We start from the raw sequence: 24134 nt of genomic DNA, 5'->3' as shown, positions 1-24134 counted from the left end.
CCCCCTTTCTCATGGATGTTCAATGGGCATGTACCTTGCTGGCCCCCCATACCTGATTGGCTCCTGGTCTTCCTTGTCTTCTTTGCTTTGTGCTATCCGGATACCACTCTTCTTTGCTCTTGGGCACCCGGAAAGGCTGAAGAAGAAAGGGGTTTCAGAGACATAGAACACTTGGGTAAAACTTCCTCACCGGGGATCTGAGTCCCTCTACAGTCTGGGATTTGGGGATAAATTAATGCAGTGGGGAGGGTCATTCTGGACACAGCCCTATGTCCTCTCAATGTCTTTGTACTCTTTGTTAGTTCCCTCTCAAGGAGGTTAAGAGTCTTGGGCAGACTAGGTGCTGTAGACATAGGGAATGGCCAACTTGAAAAGTGGGGACAGAGAGGTTGGGGATTTAGCTCAGTGGTAGAGCGCTTGCCTAGCAAACGCAAGGCCCTGGGTTCGGTCCCCAGCTCTGAAAAATAGTAAAAGAAAAAAAAAAAGAAAAATGGATACAGTGACAACTAATCGGAAAAGATGATGGGGATGATTCTGTGGTTGAATGTGGAGTGGTGGGGAGGAAGGGAGGGAGGAAAGAAGAAAGGAAAGGGATAAATGGTGAGGTGACTTGAAGGGCAGTCAGGCCCTTTGCTTCTGTGAAGAGCTCTGCAGCACAGGTGTGTACTGGGTGCCGTCCGCCTCACTCAGGTGTGGACCTCTGCAGAAGGGATGCTGGAGTCTAAACATGCTTGTTTACATTCTAGATTTTTGCACATAAGAGGCTTTGGCAATTTTCTCAAGGAATGTTCATGTGCTAGGACCCCTCTGAGTATCTCTCCTTACATCTAAACACCTCATGATGGGACACAAAGTGTGGGCTTTGGCTCATGCATAGTTTGTAAGTCTGCCTCAACTGTCCCGACTCATTCCTCTGTCACCTCTAGCTCAGTGCTACATAGTGGCTTTCTTCCCTGGACCTTCACCTTCTTTTCAGCCTCACATATGCTTCATCTGCCATCCTTCTCATGACTCAGCCTCGGCAAGGGAGTCTATCTGCGAAGAAACCCTTGACTTTCTCTGCTCACCTGTCCCTCCACCGAAGGCTCTCCTAAGAAGCCAGTCCCAAAGATGTGTGAGCCACCTTGTATTCATTTGGATCTTTTTTCCCTCACAACTTTTGCTTTTATTTTAAAGGAAAACAAAAACAAAACCCCAACAAACCCAGTGCAAAAGCCCATTTCCCAGTGTCAGCCATGCCCCCTCCCCCTGGGGTCAACCCCTGGCTCTCGCCTGACTCTTCCCCCCACTGTGCACCCCTCCCTTCTCCTGCTTCCCAGAGGGGTGCAGGTTCCATGTCCCTGGAGGCCCAGATCCAGGGGCAGTGAAGGGAGGAAAAAGACTGGGTGGCAGCTCCTGATCTTACTTTGCCCAGGCCTCCATCATTTGGATCTTTAACACCTACTGACGGCCTAGCACAGAGCCTGTGAGAGTCAGGTATTTGCTGAGTGTAACAGTAGAATGGGAAGGATGGATAGGATGGATTCAGGAGAATCCATCTCTACACAGAGATCTCTACACCCAGATGAGCCCCGAAGGCCCCAAGGCCACAGTCAAGGACTTCCAGTGATTCAGTACTCTCCATTTTGTTTTTGCTTTTCTTTTGTTTGATACACACACAGAGAGAGAGAGAGAGAGAGAGAGAGAGAGAGAGAGAGAGAGAGAGAGAGAGAGAGAGAGTGTGTAATCTGTAATCTCTGGCTGGCATCAACTTATTTATAGCCTTGATGACCTTGAATTTATCATTCTTATGTCTCCACCTTGTCAGTCCTTTGATCCTGAGATTTCAGGCTGCATATACCATCTCACCTGATTTTACGTGTTGCTGAGAACTGAACTCAGGGATCTGTGTATGCTAAGCAAATATACTACCAACTGAACTACAACACCAGACTTAATACTCTCTATTTTTGCTGTAAACCCTGGACATGAACCTATTATTCTTCATAAACTCAAGAGATTCTTATGGTGACTTTACTAGTCTAGGAATGACATCAGGCTGCTCAAGGGTCAAATTTGCTACTGGTAGTAGTTGGCCATGTCTCTGATTATGGTTCATGAGATCAGGATGTTAGATGAGCCCCCATAAGAAAGATAGGAGAACAAAAGGCCAAGGAGGGTACAGAGATTCCTCAATATCTGCAGTCTTTTCTTAGGATCCAAATTAGCAACCACAAGACACCAGTTGCCTTCTCTCTCTAGCTTAGTGACAGACACGTAAATACAGGGGTTTGACCTCGAGGGAGGTCTAAGGCTCGATGCACTACTCCTCATGGGAAAGCTAGCACCAACCTCTGGGCCCATCTGTCCTCTCTAAATATTGCACTTAGAACATTTTCTTTCCACTGACTCCTTCAGTGAAGGCAGACTTCTCCTTTGCTTCTTCCTCTCACATCTGCCTTGCTTAGCTGTCTTCTTTTAAGAATCTCAAAGGTCCCCACCTTGGGGATTTAGCTCAGTGGTAGAGCGCTTGACTAGCAAGCGCAAGGCCCTGGGTTTGGTCCCCAGCTCCGAAAAAAAGAAAAAGAAAAAAAAAAAGAATCTCAAAGACAACATGTTTGAGCAGGACCTATTCCCATCCTATCTGGCAGTCTCACCAGTCAGATCATAATGTGGCCACTGCCACTTTACTTATTATAACCCTGAGTTTTCTCTGTGTTGAATACAGTGCATATATGTTCAAAGGGCTCATGTTGCAGAGATGACCAGTGTGCTATTATTCCTAGCTTGGAGAATTCAGAACTTACCTCATCCTGAAAACCAATCCCCATATCCAGCTCCTTCTGCTGTGGAGCTGCCCAAGGCTCCACCAAGGTTTGTGCATCTCTCTATCTCTTTCCCCATAGATTAGGATAGAACTTTTTTAGTTATCACTGTTCTTTGACCTCTAGAATATAGTATGCACTCAATCAATATCTCTGGAATTCTAAATTTCTGGGATCTTGGACTGCCATTTGGAATCAGGCTATAAATTACTAAGTATTTCCAAAGCAGAGATCGTGTTTCCCACAATTCACTACTCTTGGCTCAGAGCCTCATTAGATATTTATATTTTTACCTGAAACTATATAAATTTGAAATATGTGACAACCACAGAAGGTTCTGGTAGAAGATGTCAACATGTCACACTGATGTTCACATCTCTAAGCAAACCCGGGTCATCGACAGCCAACTTCTAAAGCAGGCCAGATTTGTCTGGAATGGCAACAAACTTCCCTGCTCAAATCTGTCCCAAAGAAAGAACCTAAGCCTCTGAATTGATGTTCTCAAAGTGTAATTACTGCTCTATCTCCTGCCTTATGTGGAAGACAATTTGAAGTTGGAGTTTCTGCTTTTCTCTGAATGCAACAGCCTCCTTTGTTCTACTCGTTGGGGTGGTTGCTGCTTTGTGGAGTACAGTCCTGCCTGGTCCTCAACTGAAAATGGCCAATTTGTGTCTTTTACTGAATTGTTAATAGGCTTGTTTTTCAGAACTAGTAATACTGTTGTAACACTTGATTTCTTAGGGTCGAGGGACAGAATAGGGTGGTCCTTAGCCGGCTCAGGTAAGGTGAGAGGGCTAGAGGCTAGCACCTAGGAGCTATCTGGATGAAAACTTGTCATCTCCAGGCCAGAATGTTGCTCAGCTAGCCTGGGGCAAGGGAAGGGCTTCCCTGTAGCATGTGAGGAGCTTTTGTCAGCAGTTCCATGATGTGGCTTCCATAGCTCCCGAGTGAAGGTTACAACCTTTTGGTTCTGTGACCCTTGAAGAAGCCTTTCTCCTTGTACTTCCAGATGCCAGCAAGCCTACTGCCTTTATCCCTATCTTTGGGTGAAGTGATGTCTCTCATAATAGCAGGGAAGGCCTCTGGGATCTGGACTTCTCAGAGCACAGTGAAACAGCAGAAGGTATCACCAGTCTTCTGGCTGCAACCTTGGGTCTTTCATCTCACAGAGAAAGAGGAAAGGGCTTGAGAAGACATTGAGCTGACAGCATGGCAAAATTTCATTCCAGCCTCAATTCCTCATTTCAACTGTGAGATAAAATAATCTCACAGGCATCGAGACCACATATGTGTGAAGCTTAGTGAGATACTGAGCTTACATAGGAATTGATCAGTAAACTGTGTGAATCATGTTCTGTGTTTTGAGAAGTTAGTAGTTGTTCCTTAAGAAATTGGAGTACTTAAATGGGAGGCACAGAATACCCTGTGGGACACAAAGTAGGAGCAGAGGGGTCTTGGATGTGTCTTGCCATTGTATGATCCTACTGAAAAGAAAAACGAAAGGACTCAATCAGAGAACAAGGGAAGAGTCTATGAGTCTGTGTGGCAGGAGCATTCAGAAGTCACTGCACCACTGTGTTAAAAACAAACAAACAAACAGCCTGCAGATGAAGAATGCTCCCATGAAGGATGGGAAAAGGGGGGAAAGAGCACAAAATATCTTTGAGAAGCTGAGGAAATGATCAAGAATTCCAAGATGAAGTCAGCTGACGACTGCAGATTGTGAAAGCATCACAGACCCATCAGAGGACAGCGGGAAGAAGAATGGATGAAAGTTTCAGAAAACATCACGATCCACAAAGATTTGTTAAATTCAAAGGCATTCAGCTATGACACTATGGCTAGAAGCTGCATCACTGTTCCAATATAAGCTTCCAAACTGCATCTTGTCTAGCACGTCTCTGGGTGTACTATTTCCCTGTGAGTTGCCCCCAACCCCATGGTCTTTCAGTGTTGTTCTGGGCTCATAGGTCCACGGAGATGTAAACTTTGAGTAGATTCTATGACTTGGATTCTAGCTCTTCCAGTTTATCTCTTGAGCCTTAGTTTCCTCAGACCCAATAAAGAATGGGTTCCCCATCTTCCCTGTGGAGAGAGCAGCAGAAGGAGGCATGCAGCCCTGTGGTGGTTTGAATAAGAATGGTGGCTCCCATAAACTCAATGCTACTTCAGGGAGTGGCACAACTTGGGAAGGATTAGGAGGTTTGGCTATGTTGGAGTAGGCATGGCCTTGCTGGAAGTCATGTGTCATGGGATGGTGGAGTAGGCTTTGAGGTTTCAAGGGCCTGAGCCAGGCCAAGTCTCTCTCTTCTGCCTGTGGATCCAGATGTGGAATGCTTAGCTACTTCTGTAGCATCATGTCTGCCGTGTGTCATCAAGATCCATGCCATAAGAATGGACTGAGCCTCTGAAACTGTAAGCAAACCCCAGTGAAATGCTTTCTTTTATAGGCAGAAAGTATCTATGGACTCTGACTCTGGCCTGCGTAGAATCCTTGCTCTGAGGCCTCACTTCTGACTGTGGCATGGAGATGTTCTGAACTCACAACTGAGCTGAACTGTGGCGTATCTGGAAACCCAGTGTATTGCAGTCTAGGACAACTTTGCTCTATGGTTTCTGTACTATAAGTATCTCATGGCTGTGTTCCTGGGAAGGGATTGAGGAACATAGAAGAAAAGGAAGGTTCCTAATGATCATCTAGCTATTGCTTCTGTCTTTATTCAACTTATACTGACCTTTGCTTACCGAGCTATGACCTCAGTGTTTTCTTAGTGGAAAACTTACATAAGAACTGTGAACTGAAGGCAATGTTCTTGCTTAATATGCAACTTCTATGCAAAGGAACTTGTTACTACAGAACACTTCAGTACACTCTACTTCCTGTTTGCTAAAACTGCTACAAGGCAATATTTGTCCAAAGTTTTCTCTTCAAAACCAAATTTGCTTTGCAACTCTGTTGATAAAGCCAGAATTTAGTTCAGCACAGACCACAGCTTAAATATAAGTCTCACATACAAATTCACATATGTACATATGCATGAACACTACCACATATGAATATGAAGACACACAACAGACATGCACAGCCTGCACACATATATACACACACTATAGATATGCACACAATCATACCATATACCCATACATACACATGCAAACACATACCGTATATGTACACAAAAATACACAATAAACATATATGTGTATACACATGTTCATAGACACCACATATATGTATCATATATATCACATACATACATACATACATACATACATACATACATACATACTCGTATACTAATCCCATATTATTTTGAGACAAAATCTCTCTATGTAGCCTAGCCTGGCCTTGGACTCTTGGTGATCCTCTTGCCTCTGCTTCCAAGTGCTGGGATTGCAGATGTGAACCATCATTCCTGGCTCTAAATTACATTTTAATGATGCATCTATATCTTACTAACACCTAAAACTCTAAATCAAAAGCCAAATGAGCAAAAATGCTGGTACTCATCATGGTCAAAAGTAGATATACAATGCCATTTTTTTTTCTGGAGCTGAGGACTGAACCCAGGGCCTTGGGCTTGCTAGGCAAGTGCTTTACCACTGAGCTAAATCCCCAACCCTACAATGCCATCTTTTAAAGGAGAAAACAAGACACTAGACATGGGCTGATCGGGAAACTTCCATCTTCAGCTGTCAGACCAAGATGATGAATGTTTTAAAGGCATTTACTTCTAAATAAACTAGTATAAAGACTAGACTAGAATGTACCTGACTTTAGACATCCACCTCGAGTGGTTCTGAATTCTTTTGAATATAAAGCAACCATCTACTCTGGAAATGCTTCCAGAAAGATCTCAGTCTGTCATGCACTCAGCAGTATAAGTGAAAAGTAGAAACCTCTCCTGACCTGGTGAGGCTGAGTCTGGAGGCAAACTGACTGGCACTCAAAGATGCAGCTACCCATCGGGAGCCTAGAGTTTGAAGGAGCTCTCATAGCAAAGGACTGTTGATTCACAAATGTCAGCATCACTGCACCTGGGAAAGCCTGGTGGAGATCAAGGCCTTCTCAGCATCTTGGCAGCCATGTGCACATTGTGTTTCTACAGACAGGGATGGCCTTGCAGAAGTCCCAAGTTCTCAGAATGTGACTAAAGCCTGAGATGCCCCACTGTAGGTTCCTTCTCTGTCCTCACAGAATGAAGTATGAACAAGAACCCTGCCAAGCCAGCTTAGTAAAAATTCCGGTGCCTGCCTCTCAGCCATACACTGCCTGCCTCATGGTCATATTACACTCCGCCTGCCCTCAGCAATAACTGATATTAAGGAGTCATCAAGGTTCTGATAATGGTTTGCCATCCACTGATGGCCTGCCCCCGGCTGTGGAGCCCCACTTGCCCTTAAAGGTGTTAAGTTTCGAAGCTCTGATAGTGTTACCTGAAACTGTCACCAGGCTCCTTGCGGAGAGCTGGTCTTGCCATCTTTTTTTTTTTTTGGTTCTTTTTTTCGGAGCTGGGGACCGAACCCAGGGCCTTGCGGTTCCTAGGTAAGCGCTCTACCACTGAGCTAAATCCCCAGCCCTGGTCTTGCCATCTTAACCAAGTATCCCACCTACTTTTTTTGGAATCACCAAGATTTTTTTTTCAATGCTCTTTCCCCATGGTAAGTGTGCACTTCCACTATGCTGATGGACTGATAGGTAGTGGAGGCCTTCATGTGGTGGGGGTTCTGTGTCATAGTGTAGCCTCTCTGTTCTCATTGTGAGGAGCTGAAATTTTTTTTTTTTTTTTTGGTTCTTTTTTTTCCGGAGCTGGGGACCGAACCCAGGGCCTTGCGCTTCCTAGGCAAGCGCTCTACCACTGAGCTAAATCCCCAACCCCCGAGGACCTGAAATTTAAAAATAACCCTCCCCGTGGTAGTCAATCCTGTGTATAGTAACTGCACAGCTTTATGCTTTAAATCCTAATGTTAAGGGGACTAGCAGCGTGTATTTCTGAGAATATTTGCCTACATGGGGTATTCTCACACAACATATTTGGAGATGAGTCTTTTTCCTTTGTTTGTCTAGAATGGGGAACTGGAGCTGTTTTGGTGGCCCCTTGTTGCTCTAGGGTGGTATACAGATGATCATTCAAGTGGGCCCCAAGTCAGGGTCCTTAGCTGAGGATGGCGATATGAGGTACACTGCCAGCCTGTAGCTCATCTGAGAGTGCAGTACCCCTGCCAGGATGGAGCTGCTACTCAGGGGAGAGAAGATGGTTCTGATGAGTCTACCTACCTTCGATGAGAAGCGTAATTGCCAGTGATGTGTCCAGAACCGTCACAGCCAGGGGTGGGGCACCTACAAGTACAAATGCAAATGGGGTAATTTACTTGAAGGAAATCAACCTCCCTGGGTAATTGACTTTATTTATCCAAAAGGAGAGCTTTTTATTGTGTACTCTTGCTACTAAAAGAGACTAATTTGATCTGGGAGCTCACTCCCGATCATTACCACATACATATCCATTTCTACTTCCTTCCTTCCCAGCACAAGGACATGCCCAAAAGACCATGAATTTTTGTGACCTCTTAGGTCTTGTCAGTTTCTTAAACACCTAGTATTCTTTGTCACTAGGCTTGTGGATCCCTAAATGACTTTTCTGTACCCTTACTGTTCTTTGAACTCAGTCAAGGCCAGCTACTATAGGGCTTGCAATCCCAATCTACACATGACAAGACACAAACGTGGAAAGATATGCATCATGGCTAAGGGCATGGGATAGTCTGAGCCAGCTCAGCACAGGGGTGCCTGCCATGCCCTCACAATGCTGTCCAGACTTGGGATCCTAGAGTCCAGGAGAGGCAATATCTGGAACTTGTGCTTGGGGTTGGAGGCAGAGTAGACCTGCAGTTCCCTAGCTATGGACCCTTCTACAGGTCTGCTTTACCCTAAGCCTATTATGTTTCCATTCTGGGGTATAAGGTAAGAGGTGCATCTGCATGCCCTGAAAGGGATCTCATATTAGCCACAGACATCTCTACCAGGTCTGTTTAAACCCACAGAAACCAATTCATCTGGCATCTTAGGGCCAGCTTGCATTATTGATGGGTTTTATAATTGTTCCTCTCTAAACAGTGTGTGTGTGTGTGTGTGTGTGTGTGTGTGTGTGTGTGTGTGTGTGTGTTAGGGTATGTGCATGTGAAAGCCAGGGACAGAATCAGTGTCATTCCTCAGCCGCTGCTATCGGTCTGTCTGTCTGTCTATCTATCAATCTATCTATCTATCTGTCTGTCTGTCTGTCTGTCTACCTATCTATCTCATCTATCTGACAGACCTCTTGACTGTCCTGGCTAGATAAGTAGATAAAGCTTGCTAGATGCCCTGGAGATACACCTCCCTATTTCCTAGTGCTGGAAATATGAGCATGTGTCAACAGGCCTGTCTTGAAATTCTTTTATTTTATTTTTACAGCGGGTTTGGAGGATGACATTAAGACCTTAATGCCTGCAAAGCAAATACTTCTACCATGGAGCTATCTCCCAGTCATCTGTATAGCTTCTTAAAAATACCATCCCATGAATAAGCAGATAGCAATGCTAAATAAAACATACTTCTCAAAGCAACTGCATTGCCTTTGTACCACCATGAAGATAAAACTAAGGGACAGAAGTTAACGGAAAAAAATACCCTTTCCATTAAATAACAAATTCAGTGATACAGTGAACAAAACACCATCTGTTATTGAAGAGAAGACTGTGCTCTGTGCACTTATCCTAACCCAGGGAAAGCCTGAACCCAGGTCAAGAACAAAGCCACACATGAGGACAGTCAGCAGATGCTCCCAAAGGTTTCGGTTTCCCTCTGCTCAGCAATGGTTCTGCTTAGCAATGCTGAGGGTGGGCCAGCATGTTAGCCAAGTCTAGAGGTGAGACTGGAAGGCTACCCATGCACAAAAATGAGGCTAGCCCACAAGTCTGGTAACTGTGGCTGGCAGACTAGTCACTCACAGATGTGCCTTCTCCAGACTGGATGACACAGTGCCAAGGAGCAGGTGGGCACACAGGAACTGAACAAGTTTCAAATGTGTGAATGGCAGATTGCCACACTTGGAAGCATAAACAACTTTCAGGGTTTAGAAATTTTCTAATTTCCCTCTGGCCCCATGAAAGGGAATGTGCATCTAGATCTGAGGGCACAGAAGTCTATCTTCCATACCATATGTAAGGATAGAGCTTATTTATATATAGCCTATGTTAGGGGAGGAGCAAAGGCAACTGAATGACAGGGTGTGGAGGTGTCTGTGGAGCGCTTGGGTCCATGCCGGAGGAAACGGATCTTTGAAATAGGTGTTGGCTACAGAATGAAGCCGAGGTTGTTTGAACGAATCTGACTTGTCAATCGCAGTTCCATCCCTAATTTGGGACTTAGTTTGAACAGATTAACCATGTTAACCTTCACTTCCGTGTGATGATAAGGCCTGTCATTCAATAGCTAAGAGAATATTTTCTGAGAAGCAATTCAATGAGCTTGTTCAATGGTTAATTTTCCCAATGCTGAGGCATTCACCTGAGAGAAATCATCCTGAGAGGTACTGAAAGTAATAACAGTTCTGTTTGGAGGTGTTCAGAGACTCAGTGTTTCCTACCCACCAAAGCCTACACTTGGCCTTATTTTCTACCATCGGGAGATTTTAAAGCCCTTCCTAATTTAAAGCCTAGTGACAGTTAATTTAGAGTTTACTTGTTTAACAAGAGTAAGCTCAAAATGAAAGTGAGGTCTTACAACCAAGAAAGAACAATGATAACTGGCTCCTCCTACCTACCTCCACCCACAGAACCTTTGCAGCAAATTCTATGTGTTGGGCTGTCTTTTACAAAGGTATAATTCATCACCCAGTAAGAAAGAGGTTCAAGATGCACTCTTTCTACCACAAAAGAAAAAAAAAGAATTTCTTCACTTTCAAGGTTTTCATTGATTTGCAGAGAAAACACTGTGAGAATTGGAAGGTTTCCTTTCGGGATCTTAGCCAGGTGAGACGACCTGTTAGCTATGAGGCTGTGGTCCTGCTCCCAGCCTGGCGGGCAGCTGTGGGGCTAGAGAGCCTCGCTGTGAGGAGCAAAGGCGCAGGCAGGCCTGTCCCCTCTCCCTGCACTGTTTGAGCTCCTAACTGCTCAAGTGCTCGCTGCCTGCCGCTCTCTACCTGCAGGTGGCACCTTTGGGCCGAGAAAGGGAGCTCAGGCTGCTTCACCTGCTCTCTCTCCAGGCACTCATTCAAGACTTTAAGGCTTTCTTAAACTCATAGATTTACATACAAATTTTGCAAGCCTTAAGAAATTTCAATATTCAAAACCACAATTTTCTGCAGCCTCAAGTGAAGAGATGATGATTCTTCTAAAAAAGGGACTTGCTTCTCAGGCCTCTTTGCTCCGGGCCTGGGGGGAGGTGTGTGGAATCTACTTTTCCCTGTCACGCTGGTAACCATCCCTCTAGGAGCACATCTTCCCAGGAAGAGAGGCCCACGTGGGACAATCAGAGGCAGCCTGTGTGCACAGCTTGGGTTTTTGAAACCACATAAGAGATGGGCTGGGTTTCCATGGAAACGGCCCTCAGCTCCCTAGGGGGAGGCAATGGCTTGGCTGTCAACACTGAAGTGCTTCTGGCAGGCCAAGGGAGGTTTTAAAGGACACTGCTCAATGGCCCTTCTTGCTTTCCTAATAGCTGCCATGGACAGCAGTGTGTGTGTGTGTGTGTGTGTGTGTGTGTGTGTGTGTGTGTGTGTGTGTTGGGGGTGGGGGTGTATTTTAGGCTTTTATAGTTAAGGATGTAGAGTTTATTAAACAAAGTGCTTGGCTTTCTTATTACAATGGGGCTATGAGTAAAGAACACCCAGAAAGAAAATGGGAAATAAATAATCTCCTTCCATACTTGCTGCCTCTTAGACGGAGACAAAACACTCTGGTCTTCTTGCTATAACTTGTCTTTGTCTTTGTGACATTAAGAGAAAATAATTTTTGGTGGTACATATTGCTCTCTGGCTGAGAACATTGGTCTTGAAGAACAGTGTCAGGAAAATAATTTTAAAATGTCTTAAATAGTGCTTAATTAGAGAGACATGCAGATTCAGGGAAAATCCTTAAAATGCTAATCTGGAAGTTCTCATGGAACCTTCATTCTGACCCCAGGGCATGGCCTGTTTCTGCAGGGGAAGCTATCTGCTGCTTACTGGAGTCTGAACTCTCTGGTCACTCTGCCTTCTATCTTTTTACCCATTTACCACCAAGTAAACACATGACTTCTTTAAGAACAGCCACTGACCACACCTACCCAGAGAGTGTCAGATATTTCCTCTTACATAGAAAAAAATGGGTATCACTGTACTGCAATATCTAATTTTAAAGTCAGAGGACTCTGCATTAGAAAAAGATGGGACAACAGCCAGCACACCTCAAATGTGATATGACTTTGTCCTCAATGGGACTCAAGCCCCATTACACAGTCCCATGTGGTACTTTCTTTATAGAACCATAACCTGAGAGAGAATGGGAACAGTTACTGACTGCCACTGTCTTTCTAGTTAATTATTCAGAAGTGTCTTAAAATGTTTTTTTCTGTGTATCATCCCCACATTCTTTGTGAGGATTTAGAATTTTGTTAAGGAATATAAAGTATTATGTCATGATAAGCATGCTCTCTGGTGATGCAAGAGCATGACACTATGAAAGGTGTGTCCCCTAGTGAAGTAAATGTGTGACATTATGATAGGTGTGACCTCTGTTTAAGTGAGGATGTGAGATCATATTAGGCATCCCTTCTAGTTACGTGAGCATGACATCATGATAGGTGTGCCCTTTGTTTAGGTATGTGATGTTATGATAGATGCCTTTGGTTAATGGAGTACATGACATTATGATACACCCTCTGGTTAAGTGAGCAAGCATAGCAACACATTTTCTGATTACTGTGGGTTAAAGGGGACCCCATTTCACACCAAGGTCATGTGATAAAAGGTAGCAACTCTCCAAGTCGCCTATCATCTCACATCTCTATTGCAGGGTCACATAAGCTCACATGTTCTGGTTGGGCATAACATGCTAACATGAGAATGAGCTCCCTCTATGTACATGAAAAGGGGTCACAGTGGCAGACAGATGTCAAGACACCTCACGTGCAGTGTTCCAGTATGGCATGGACAATGTGTGACTGGTACATGACCCAGCACTCCTGCTAGGTGAAAAGAACCCTTAAATATTCAGTGGGCTCACAAAAGCACTGCAGGAGAGGGTCTGCAAGTGATTTGTGATCTCATGATAGAGGCAACTACTCATTTTAGAAACCTTCAGACAACGGAGCCTAACACTGCCATCCTTGTGGATCCCTGCCTGGACCTGCTGCCCCTTGGCTAATGTCCTTGGGCTGATCCACTCAGGCTGAGCTGGCCCAGAGGTGCCAGACTGGAGAGAAGAGGGACTGCTTAGACCACTAACATCCAAGGTGGAACAGGTAAGCTTTGACGGTTTGAAGAACTTCAAAGGATCCCCTTTCCATTGTCTCATCCCTTTCATAGCAGCTCTGTTTTAGTACAACACAAAACAGGAAACCCCTCTTTCCTCAGTCCTTCAATTGTAAAAGAAATGCAAATGTAAAAGTAGGCCCTGTCTCTGGGCACTAACTCCTGTTATAAAGTGCAACTGATCAGGCCACATGCTTTTGCCTGGTTACACAGAAATTCTCGTTAAGAATGCTTTCTTTTCTGAACAAATGTGGCTCTAAAAGTGTATTTCTTTTCATCTTTTTTGTCATATAAAATGAAAACAATTAAGAAATGTAGAAAAAGAAACAATAATGACATCTTTAAATGGATAAATGCCACATGGTTACTCTTAGGTTATAACCTTACACTTTTCCCCCCACAAATAGAAAGAAAGCAGGTGACTTATCAGGGATACACAAGGCATCTGACATTTCTTAAACACATTACCTCAACTTCAAGAGAAGACAAAATCTTTAAGTTGCTTTTCAATTTGTAAGGTACTTGCAATTCCACCCGAGGTGTGCAGACTTGAAATGCTGTTCAGATGCAAAATAGTTCAGGGAATCTGGCATCAGGGCTGGGCAGGTCACCTTTTAATGTCTCCTCTTTGGGTGGAGCCCCTTCCTCCTCCGGAGCCCACTTCTCTCCCAGAAAGGCCTATTGTACCTCACTGCTCTGCCCTGCCCTGCTTTGCCCTTTTTAAGGTTTCCCAGGCAGACGGGGGGGGGGGGGGGGGGTGCTTGCTATGCTGACTGCAACAAATGCAGGCCCTAAGCCTGGAGCTGCATCTTCCTGAATCCCTGCAGAGAAGCTCACATTCTATTCTGAAACTCCAGAGACAGATGAGGGATTTCCATAGCGTTCTACTCAGGATGCATGTATACTGAGAAAACCTGCATATTCCAGAAGATTAGTGGTCATCAGGTTAGATTTGCTGACATAGGTAACACATAAGAACACAATGCTTCTTTTTTTGGTTCTAAGCCCTTTCTTTTACACTCAAAAGCAAACCAATAAACAGGAAATCAGTGTTTAAATGACCTTCAGTTGATTTTTAGCTAAAGTGTTGAAGGTGGTTAGGCCTCTGGTGCAGGTGTGTGTCATCATGTAAAAGACACCATGAAGCCTGGACATAGTGACCCCTGGTTGATGGATTCAGGGAGCCCTGCAGCTCTACAAGGGAAATGAATACCCAATTGATGGTGTGAGAAGCTCGTTAGTTCTGTGATACCCAATGTGGTGGTCGCCTAACCCTGGGAGCATGTTCTGAGACGCATCAGTGGCGCTGTGTTACTACTCCAACATCAGAGACAGACCTAGGTGGCATAGCCTGCTATAAGCTAAAGTTCTATGGCCTATGCACGTTCTAACTTCCTGCTCCAGTGTCATAAGAACGTATGACACATTAAAGTGCTACAGGCCACTGTAGCACCATTCCAAACATGCTAAAGGATAAGGTAAGGTAAAAATATACCCAAGTTCCATGGTAGTCCTGTGGACCACTACAGTGTATGCTGTTCATCACTGACCTACCCTGAGCTAAGCAGTGTGGGACAAAGTATCCTAGCTAGAATAGCTAAGACATTCTCCAAAGCATATTTAGATCCCAGGCTTATGGTACAACCCATTGGGAATGGGAACTTCTCAAAGTCAGTCTAATGCTGATGAGGAGATCACAAGCTTGCTATTCGCATGGGTAATCTCTAACATGCATTGAGTAGATGCAACCTTTAGCCATGGACTCAACTCTGTTGGTCCCACAGTGCCCCTTGTGTAAGGGATAGGGGACTCATCTCAGAATTGACCAGCAGCCTGGCAGTGTCCGATTCTTTTCTGTGGGCCACTGGAGCTCAGGCTTGGCCCAAGGGCGGCACCCAGGCTGCGTGGCAGCTGGATTGGCATGCTGCATGCAGCTCTGTTTTTGTGTCTCAATCATGCAGCTACAGGTCTTAACTCAAAAGTCATGTGTGTGGATCATGCTGCCCTTTGAGTCTGTGGGAAGACATCTATCTCAGACCCCTGGTTGCCAACACTGTGACCTATTGCACGGCTGGAGGATATCCCAGGAACATCGGCAGTGGGCTCCTGTCAGGGCGGCAGAACGTACCTAGCACATCCTGACGTCCCATTCACTTAACAGGATGTGTCCATGGGAAACTGCTGCCAGAGCACATGCACGTCCAGCAGCAGGGGACCAGCTAAACAAGAGGCGGGGCAGCCGCAGTCAGAACCCATGCAAAAAAAAAAAAATACAAAAGGTGACTAGTGCAGCGGGCTCAAGGCAACAGAAACCACCATTCCTAACCTCTCACCATCTATGGTGAGCAAAGAACATATTATATCATTTAGCTCATGGTGGGTGCCGGGGCTCCACATCTGACATGCAAGGGGATTTCATCCAGTGCTAGAAGGTGGGGCTAGACTGAGGAATACTCACCTTCAGTTGACTACACTGACCCTAAGTGCCACAGTTTAAGAGTGTTATGAAGGCTGTTGTTGGGGATTCTCTGGCCCCGGGTGCAGAGTGGAAGTATGTAAATATAACCACATCTATTCTACTCCACATATAATTGCATAGTCCAAAAGTGTTCTCACAAAGGAATCAAAAAGTACCAGTGAACATATCCAGTAATCTTTAAGCAGATTTGTCAAATATTCATGATGCCTTGCAGTGGAAGTGCATTAAGAGGAGACAGGGAGGGAGGGGTGGAGATCCATATCCAGTTTCTCATGCTAACACTCAAGCTCTCAATCATGGAGAACTGGGCCCCCTACCAGACAGATCGACAGTCTAACTCATCCACAGTGCTACACCACCTCAACCACTACTAGCAGCTCGCATTTGTTCACACATAAGGTCAGGGTGGAAAGTGGACCAGACAAGTTTCCCAAGGACGCCAAGGCTCAGAGTGTAGGAGAGACCTATCCCATTGGTTCCCACCCGGACTTTGGGGTAGATGAATGAGGGAATGCTGCATGGCTGGCCACTGCTCAAGCCATCAGAGCACATGCAGGCATTGGAGGTTAGCTCCACTTCTCTGACCACAGATGGATCGATGCTTCTTTTCAGCTAAAGGCAGAAAGAAGTTGAAGTCATTTAGAATCAGGTTAGTTTCTGAAGGCTTCTGACCCCAGCCTTTAAGACAGGCAGGTTTTCCAGTCGGTGGCGTGGTGTGATCAGTTTTTCTTAGGAACTGAATGATCATTTCTAATATTTAATCCTACTTTTTGCTTGTCATATTTTCTACACTAGTAGGCCATTTATTTATTTACTTTGAATTTTCACACAGGCTTTTCTATGTTTTGGAGATTAGACCCAAACCCCAGCGCCTCCTGATTCAGTCTCTTGAGTACTAGAGAGGCATGCATCACCATAGCCAATCAGGATCCTTTATTTTCAAAGTCCCTCCTGTTGACTTCCCATAAAACCCAGGGAGTTAACCAGTTCATGCTGTCCCGCACTCTGCAACAACTGATGCCTTCTGCCCAGCTCCTGTCTCTCTGCTTTCCTCTCTTTCTGTCTTCATTTAAATCTCATCTTTTTGGTTTAGTTTCCATTTTTTTAGTATCTTAGCATGAAAAAAAAATTCATCCTTCTTTCAAAACAACCTATGTTTCTCCCTGGTCTTGAGACAATTTGTTTGCTCAAATCAATAAGAGTTTCTGCAGACTTGGTTTATAATGTATTTTAGAAATGAATGAGTCAAATTCCCTATTTTATAGGGAAGGATTCCATAGCAGTGAGGCAGGTTTTACAGAAAGCTCTCTTCTACCCTTTCCTTTTCTGGCATTTTCTTTGATTAGAATATTTTTGTTGTTTCTTTTGATTTTTAAGACAAGGTCTTTCTTGTATATTCTAGGCCGGCCTTGAGCTTGTGATCTTTCTGCTTCAGACTTTCATGTTCTGGGATTATAGTTGTATTCCCCATGCTAGGTCCTGAGCAGATTTTCTAAATGTCCGCATCCATCCATCACTGCTTCGTGTGCTCAGGCCTTCCTACAGGTGCTCATGTGCTACCCTGCCTGTACTTTTCATGCTCTGATTCCTACAGACCTCTTGGGGCTTATGGAACAGGCAGAGTGAGGGAAATGGTGCTAACATGAAATGAGCTTATATGGACAAGTGATCAAGAGCCATCGGTGATGACTAACACCAAGCTCTGCTCAATTTCCATGCCTTCTTTTTGAGTTCTAGGAGGGCTGTCCAGAGAGCTGGAGTCAGTAGTCAGTATAACTACCACAGAAGCCATGCCCTAAAACTGGACTGCGTGATGTATGTTCCACCAATGGGTGTTTCAACAGCAGGAAAAAGTCAAGAATGAGGGTTAGTGTAGTGGGAAGGAAGGAGGAAGAGGAGGAAGAAGGCAGTGCGAAGAGCTAACAACATACAGCACTGAATGTTACTGTGTGGTCTCCCCCATGACCGGGAGAGGCCCATGATGATTCTGCTCACTCCAGGGCTCAGTTCCTTTTCTGACGTCCTGGAGAGAGGATCAAGGATTCTTTTCAAAGCTTCTAATCCCTGGAGGTGCCTTAACCAAAGATTGTTAACTTAGGAGACTTGGGCTTGGAAGAACAGGTATCCTATTCCTAGGGACACTCTAGGAAGTGTAGTCTACTGTGGGGCCTGCCAGAGAATATATGACTTTCCTCATCCAGAGCCTGAAGGGAAGACTGAGAGAACAGAGACTGAGAGAACAGGCTGCATGAAGAATAGACAAGCTTACTCAGACACACTGAGAAGTGACCCATGGCAGAAAGAGTGGGAAAGAGGATGTGCTGAGACCCAGACCTCACGGTCACATCTGTGCCTGACACCTTCTCCCATGAAACCTTGGAATGCCTGCCCCTCCTGTACATTCCCAGGGAGAGCAAGAGGTAGACCACATTCCAAAAGGACCAGAATGTGTAAGCACTCAGATATGCTATTTGGATGGGAGGTACTGGGGGTCATTTAATTCAGAGAAAAGAAGACTCAAGGGGAACACGGTATTGTCGCAGAAAAGCAAATCTCAAGAGGAGAAGGCAGACTGCCTGCCGCTTGCTCAGAGGGGCTAAACCCCTTACAAGGGTATTCCGGCCTTGGCTGACTAACACAGCAGGCAACTCCTCTCCTGGAGCCACGAGAGGGCAGACTGGCAACTTCAAAGACAGTGAGATTCACACAGGGTGGTTTGAAGTGACACCTTCGGGGCTGAGACTCCAAGTCTGTTAACAGCAAATACTCATCTCTATCTGTGACATGTTTTAGAAAGCCCAAGGGTTCTCGTGACTGAAGTCAGATGTGCATAGAACTGTTTTACAGGCGTCTGGAGGGGTTAGTTTCTCCTTTAGTAATCAACCTCCAATGACCTCTAGTTAGTAAGTAGTTCTCAACCTGTGGGTCACAACCCCTTTGTGGGGGGGCACATGTCAGACATCCTACATATCAGAGGTTTACATTACAATTTCTAACAGTAGCACAACTACAGCAATGAAGGAACAACAAAGAAATGCCATGGTTGAGCATTTACCACAGCATGAGGATCTATATTAAAGGGTTGCAGCATTAGGGAAGTTGAGAACAATGTTCTAGGATGTAGTCTTTCCCTCTCCACCATCTGTGGTATCCCTTTCTGGCTTCCAGATACACACCCATCTGTCCTCTACTGTCTATGATGTAGCTCCCTAGGACAAGGCTGAGGGGTGACATCTCCCATCTGGTTCCATTCATTCCTCTTGCCTCACTGGCATTCAGGATCTCTGAACCAAAGGGAGGTGGGAAGAATAGTGAGTTCCTCCTTACCAGGACTCACCAATTTCAGGGACGCTGCTAGGCTCTTGTTTTCTGACTTGCAGGCCTAACCTGACATGCAGATAGTGTGTGGCCTTAGGGTATAACCTGACCAAATGGCCTTCCTGCTGTCTACTGGACTGCAGGGAATTCAGGTCATGGCACAGCTGTCTCCTCCAAAACTAGGCCACATCCTGCTTCACTCTTGGCTTTCTTTTCTGTCAAAGCCTTCATTATATATCTTGGCTCTGTGGGCCTAATGTGCTGTCCTTGAAGCTACCTTTACTGGAGAGGTGGACTCAGGGCCATTTTCCATTAAGCCAACTCACTAAGCAGTGAGGATACTTTACTGAGTCCTGGTATGGCTTCTGGTATCTAGGTGAGGAATTGTGCTGGGCTGGAGGGCTAAGCTCCTGTTTTGAGGAATGCCCAGGAAAGTGGAATCGTCTCACAATTTGCTGCATGGATGCTAGGCTATAAGAAATGTCTGTCCAGTCCAAGGCCTGGTCCCCTGCAGAAATCCTTCCTAGTCTTTTAGGCTCATTGACTGTGTGGAGATCACAATGCTATGGAAATATAGATATACCCAGACAGGCCTACTTAGTGCTGAAGCTCTCCGTTCTCAGAGTGGATTTCTTTTCTTTTCTTTTTCTTTTTTCCTTCTTTCTTGCTTGCTTGCATTACATCCATCTTTCCATGCACACCAGCATACAGGATTATAGTTAAGGCCACAGGACTCAGGGATATACAAGTTCAGATCTCACATTGTTTTTACTTTTTAAGATCAGCTTGCCTCTGGGATCCCTGAATTTCTTGCAGCAATCACCTTTGGTGATTGCTTAGAGCCCAGCCAGTGTTCCCTGGTCAGAAGACACCTGTGGCCTCTGGAGAGATGTGGGAATCAGCTTGTGACAGTCTAGATAACCATCCAGACAACCACACACTCACCACAGTCACTATGCTTGAAGCAAGCTGTCCCTATCCTACCAGGTCCTTGGTCTTCTTTGTCCTAACTCAGAGCTTCTGCCTTCTCTCAGGGAGGATGTAAAGAAGCATGCATGGATTTTTCCCAAGATGAGGAACGCTCACCTATTCAGCTTGAGAGTCAAGGTATTATGCAGCGTGCGTACGTGCATATGGGAGGGGAGCGTGTGGAGAGGAAAGAAAGATGCAGAGAGGGAATGTGTGCTGCTGGCAAAATATAAGAAGCACAAAGCAAATATCTAGAGGAAAAATGATAGGGAAAGGGAGGAACCAGGGAAAAGAAGCAAGCCCAGGTAGAAGAATGCATATTGGAATATAGATATATGCCTAAGAGTATTTCATTTAGTACAGGTTTAGGAGGAGAGCCAGGACAATAGGAGTGTTGCCAGGACAAGGAGGGAGTGGTATAGATATATCCAGCTATGTCTATACTCTCCTCATTGTAGATGATGATGACACTGATAAAAGGTATGGGATGGGCAAAGAGGGGGACCCTACTTCAGCAGAAGAGCAGCACAGGGTAAGCAGAGCCTGGACTACAGCCTGCTGAGTCACAAGGAGACTCTCCCGACCCCGGGTCTAATGCTAGGGAGGCATGGCACTGGCAGGAGGGACTCTCAGGGACCAGATGACCTACCTCAGGACCTCAGAGGCACTCTATCCTGGCTCGGGGTTCACAATGTCTATTCTTATACTTCCCTTCTCTATCAGGAGGTCTGCTGTCGGGAGTTTGCCTCAAACATCGGCCAGATTACTCTGAATTGCCAACTACTCAGTCTTAACAAGAACTCTGTCCTCATGGGTGAAGCAGCATGTCCTCGGAGAGCATGCAAACTCTGTCAGGAAGATGATGGCAGGAGGCCAGTCGAGGAAGGGCAGGTGTCAAAGGCAGTGCAGTGCACGGGTTCAGGGTAGGGGGAAGTGCAGAACTAGGGGAGAGAGGACTTGGGCAGCACTAGGCTTTTCAACACGTTGCAGGATCTGTGTGCAATAAAAATTGGTGATTAAATATAGATATCCCCATTAATGCAAATACATAGGCTCAGGCACTTGCTGTACACAGCCTTCATTGAATTCATTAGATTCCATTAATATGAGAATCTCAACTGTTCTGAATAAAAGGACATGTTGTGGGTTGACTGACATGCCAAGCACAAATATTAACAGCATCTTTATTTACTGACCCTTTAATGGTTTTGGCTACCCTTAAGATAATAATTTCAAGATGTACCTGTCCCAGTTTGTATATTAACAGAAGCGTCATCTGCTAATACCAACATTATGTCTCTTAGGAAGAGAATCGTGTTTTTACAATGATTTTTCTTATGCAAGCTATAAGGGAAGAACAGGTATGACAAGAAGGGGAGGAGAAAGGGGGAGAAAAGGGAGGGAAGAAGGGAAGGAGGGAGAGAGGAAGAGAGAAAAGGAGGGGCATCCTGCACGACTGGGGATTCTTTCAGAAGATAAGGCTGTAGTAGTAACATGGTCAGTGCCTGTGTGGAGCAGGCCTCAGGGCCTCCTTTCTACTCAGGATGCTGGCAGATGCGGCCAGCCTGAGAGAAGGCTCAGAAACCTCCTGCTGCAGTGGGGGCGTTCTACATCCTGCCTGTTCTGTGCACACTGTGCCAGGCTAGGCCTGCCCTGAGGCTGCAAAGGGAAGCAGGAAGAGGGAGTGAGTTGCTATGGTAACCTGGTTGCCAGGCTCCCGGTTTTCTCAGTCATCCCTGTGGTGCAGGCTGATTCTACAATGTGCAAGGTTTTTGTGTTTTCTTTAAAGGCAAGATCAGGTTCCTAGGTGCTAAGCAGCCAGCATTTAAGAGATGGGGAGGTGCTCTAGGGATAGGTGGCCTCATGCCCCAGAGAGGTTGGAAACATTCCAATGAAGTGGGCTTAGCTTGCTGCATGTAATAAGGAGTACACGTGTAGAATGGGGAAAACATACATGCATGGAATCTTTTAACAGACTCCTGGGCTCTGGCACCCCTAGACAGGGAGCCTTCTTTGTAGGCAGGGCAGTGTCTAGCCCCAAACTAGGCTTGGGTCCATTTAAGTTTAGGATGACCCCAGCCTTTGTCCTAACAAGCTTCCACGGAATCCTAGATTCTAGGACCTCTAGACAGAGAGGCTGCCATGTAAGACAGGACAGATGGTGGCACAGGCCACCAGGGCATTGTCTCAGTCACCTTGTTTTGAAGATCAGAGGGCATACTTGTGTCAAGTGTAGGTCAGAATCATTTGGGGCACTTCTCTTTGCACATAGCATTTTGTCTTCTTTAAAGAATGCACACCAGAGGTCTATGCTTTTGGATGCTAAAGGACTTCCCTATGGTCATTTAAAAAATGGTTCACAAAACCAGGGAACAGCCTTCTGGAAAGTGCCCTGGGAGTAGCTTCTCCAGAGATACCAGGTCTCATCTTCTCATCAACCTGATGAATCACTCTAGGCTTGCCCTTATGTGTTGGGTCTGTGTGTGTGAGAGCGTGTATGTGCACCTATCTATTGGTCATATTCATGATGTATATGTTTGTCTGTGGTATATGTATACATAATATATGATATAGTTTGTGTGTGTATATATATGTATAGTGTGTGTGCATGTACACTACACGTGTACAGTTAAACATGTACATGTGACATGTGCATGCATGTGTGTCCATATGTACTAATGGGTGTATGCATCATGAGGGCAAGTGTGCATGTGTAAGTATGTGTGGCTTTGACCATAGAGATATAGTATGTCTTTCCTGATTCAACAAGTTCACTATGAAGGGAGTGTTGCACTCTGAAGATGGAGGAAATACAGATAGGAAGTTTATATTCAGCCAGCCTGTTCTGTCTCTCGTCAATCTGGAAGGAAATAAGATCTGGGCTGGATACCATGATGATTCTCCTAGGGGTAAGACCAACAGGGCCAGGCCCACTGCAGAATCTAAACTGTTTTGCTCTAGAGGGACCTATGTGTTCATATAGACCAGCGCTGCCTATTGGACATAGAAAAGGAGATCAGGAATACTTCTTCCTCCAGATATGAAAGACTGAATTAACATCACATCTTTGTGGAAGGTAGCATTAGCATTTATTTGAGTGCAATGCTTGCCTTGGAAAGCTGAGGCCTGAGAGAAGTCACGTTTCTGGGACAGTTTGCTGCTAGTGAACAATGTACATGGTATAGGAGCATTCATTCCTCTTCTGCTTCTTTCCCCAGCTTTCCTGTCTTACCCACTCTGCCAAAGGCCATAGGACATCAAAAGGGACAAACTGAAAACCAACTGCATTACCCGGTATCCACGGAAGAGGAGCTGGGCATCTGACAGACCCACAGGAGCTGCCTGGAAGCAGGAATTTGCCTACCTACCCCAAGCAACAGCTTTCTTGTTTCTGTACCATGTTAACACGTTTCTCATGTGTATATCAAAGCTCTAAGAAAGGCCATAATTTGTACAAATAGAAAACCAAATGAGTCGAGCAGTGACACACACCTTTAATTCTAGCATTTGGAGGCAGAGGCAGGTGGATCTCTATGAGTTCAAGGCCAACCTGGTATACAGAATGAGTTCCAGGACAGCCAAAGTTACACTGAAAAACATTACTTACTAACTCACTAACTCACTAACTCACTAACTAACTAACTAACTAAATAAATAAATAAATACATAAATACATAAATAAACAAACAAACCTGTTTAAGATTTATGAAGGAGGAGGAGGAAGAGGAGGAAGAAGAGGAGAAAAAAAGAAAACCAGAAAATTTAAATGTTCAAACCAGAATGTTCATTTTGTTCAGACAACATCCTCAATACCAAGATGACCCTCTAGGTGTCAGAAGAACTTGGAGCAGTAGAGCAGGTTGTGGGCTGGCCACCAGTAGAGTTACTCTAACTGGCTGGACCGAGTTGTTTGTGGCTCCCAGGCCATGGCTCCCTGTTGTCGATGATCATGATACAATCTCCAGCCTCTTCAGAGGGACAGACACGTGTGGATCTGTTTGGCCCACAAGAGCCTTGTGAAGCAGATCTCATTATTAGTTTCTCTACATAGGAAGTCCAGAAAGCTTCATT

The 24134-nt window shown here is 45.2% G+C and overlaps 1 protein-coding gene across 50 annotated transcripts in view; it reads right to left on the bottom strand.

The window, feature by feature from the left end:
• Positions 1-24134, bottom strand: part of Myt1l (myelin transcription factor 1-like) — a 398973-nt gene that overhangs the window by 26969 nt on the left and 347870 nt on the right. For 48 of the 50 annotated variants that reach the window (XM_039111668.2, XM_063261464.1, XM_063261488.1 and 45 more), the window contains 2 exons: positions 8083-8145; positions 53-136 (listed from right to left, as the gene is read on the bottom strand). In XM_039111668.2, the coding sequence (XP_038967596.1) occupies positions 53-136; positions 8083-8145 (147 nt within the window). The remainder of the gene's footprint in view (positions 1-52; positions 137-8082; positions 8146-24134) is intronic. The other 2 variants (XM_039111683.2, XM_063261479.1) reach the window with 1 other exon arrangement.

This window comes from Rattus norvegicus, chromosome 6 (assembly GCF_036323735.1).
Source record: "Rattus norvegicus strain BN/NHsdMcwi chromosome 6, GRCr8, whole genome shotgun sequence".
Classification (NCBI taxonomy): Eukaryota; Metazoa; Chordata; class Mammalia; order Rodentia; family Muridae; genus Rattus; species Rattus norvegicus.
The sequence above is the reverse complement of the archived record's forward strand: the minus strand, read 5'-3'. Positions and strand labels throughout refer to the sequence as shown.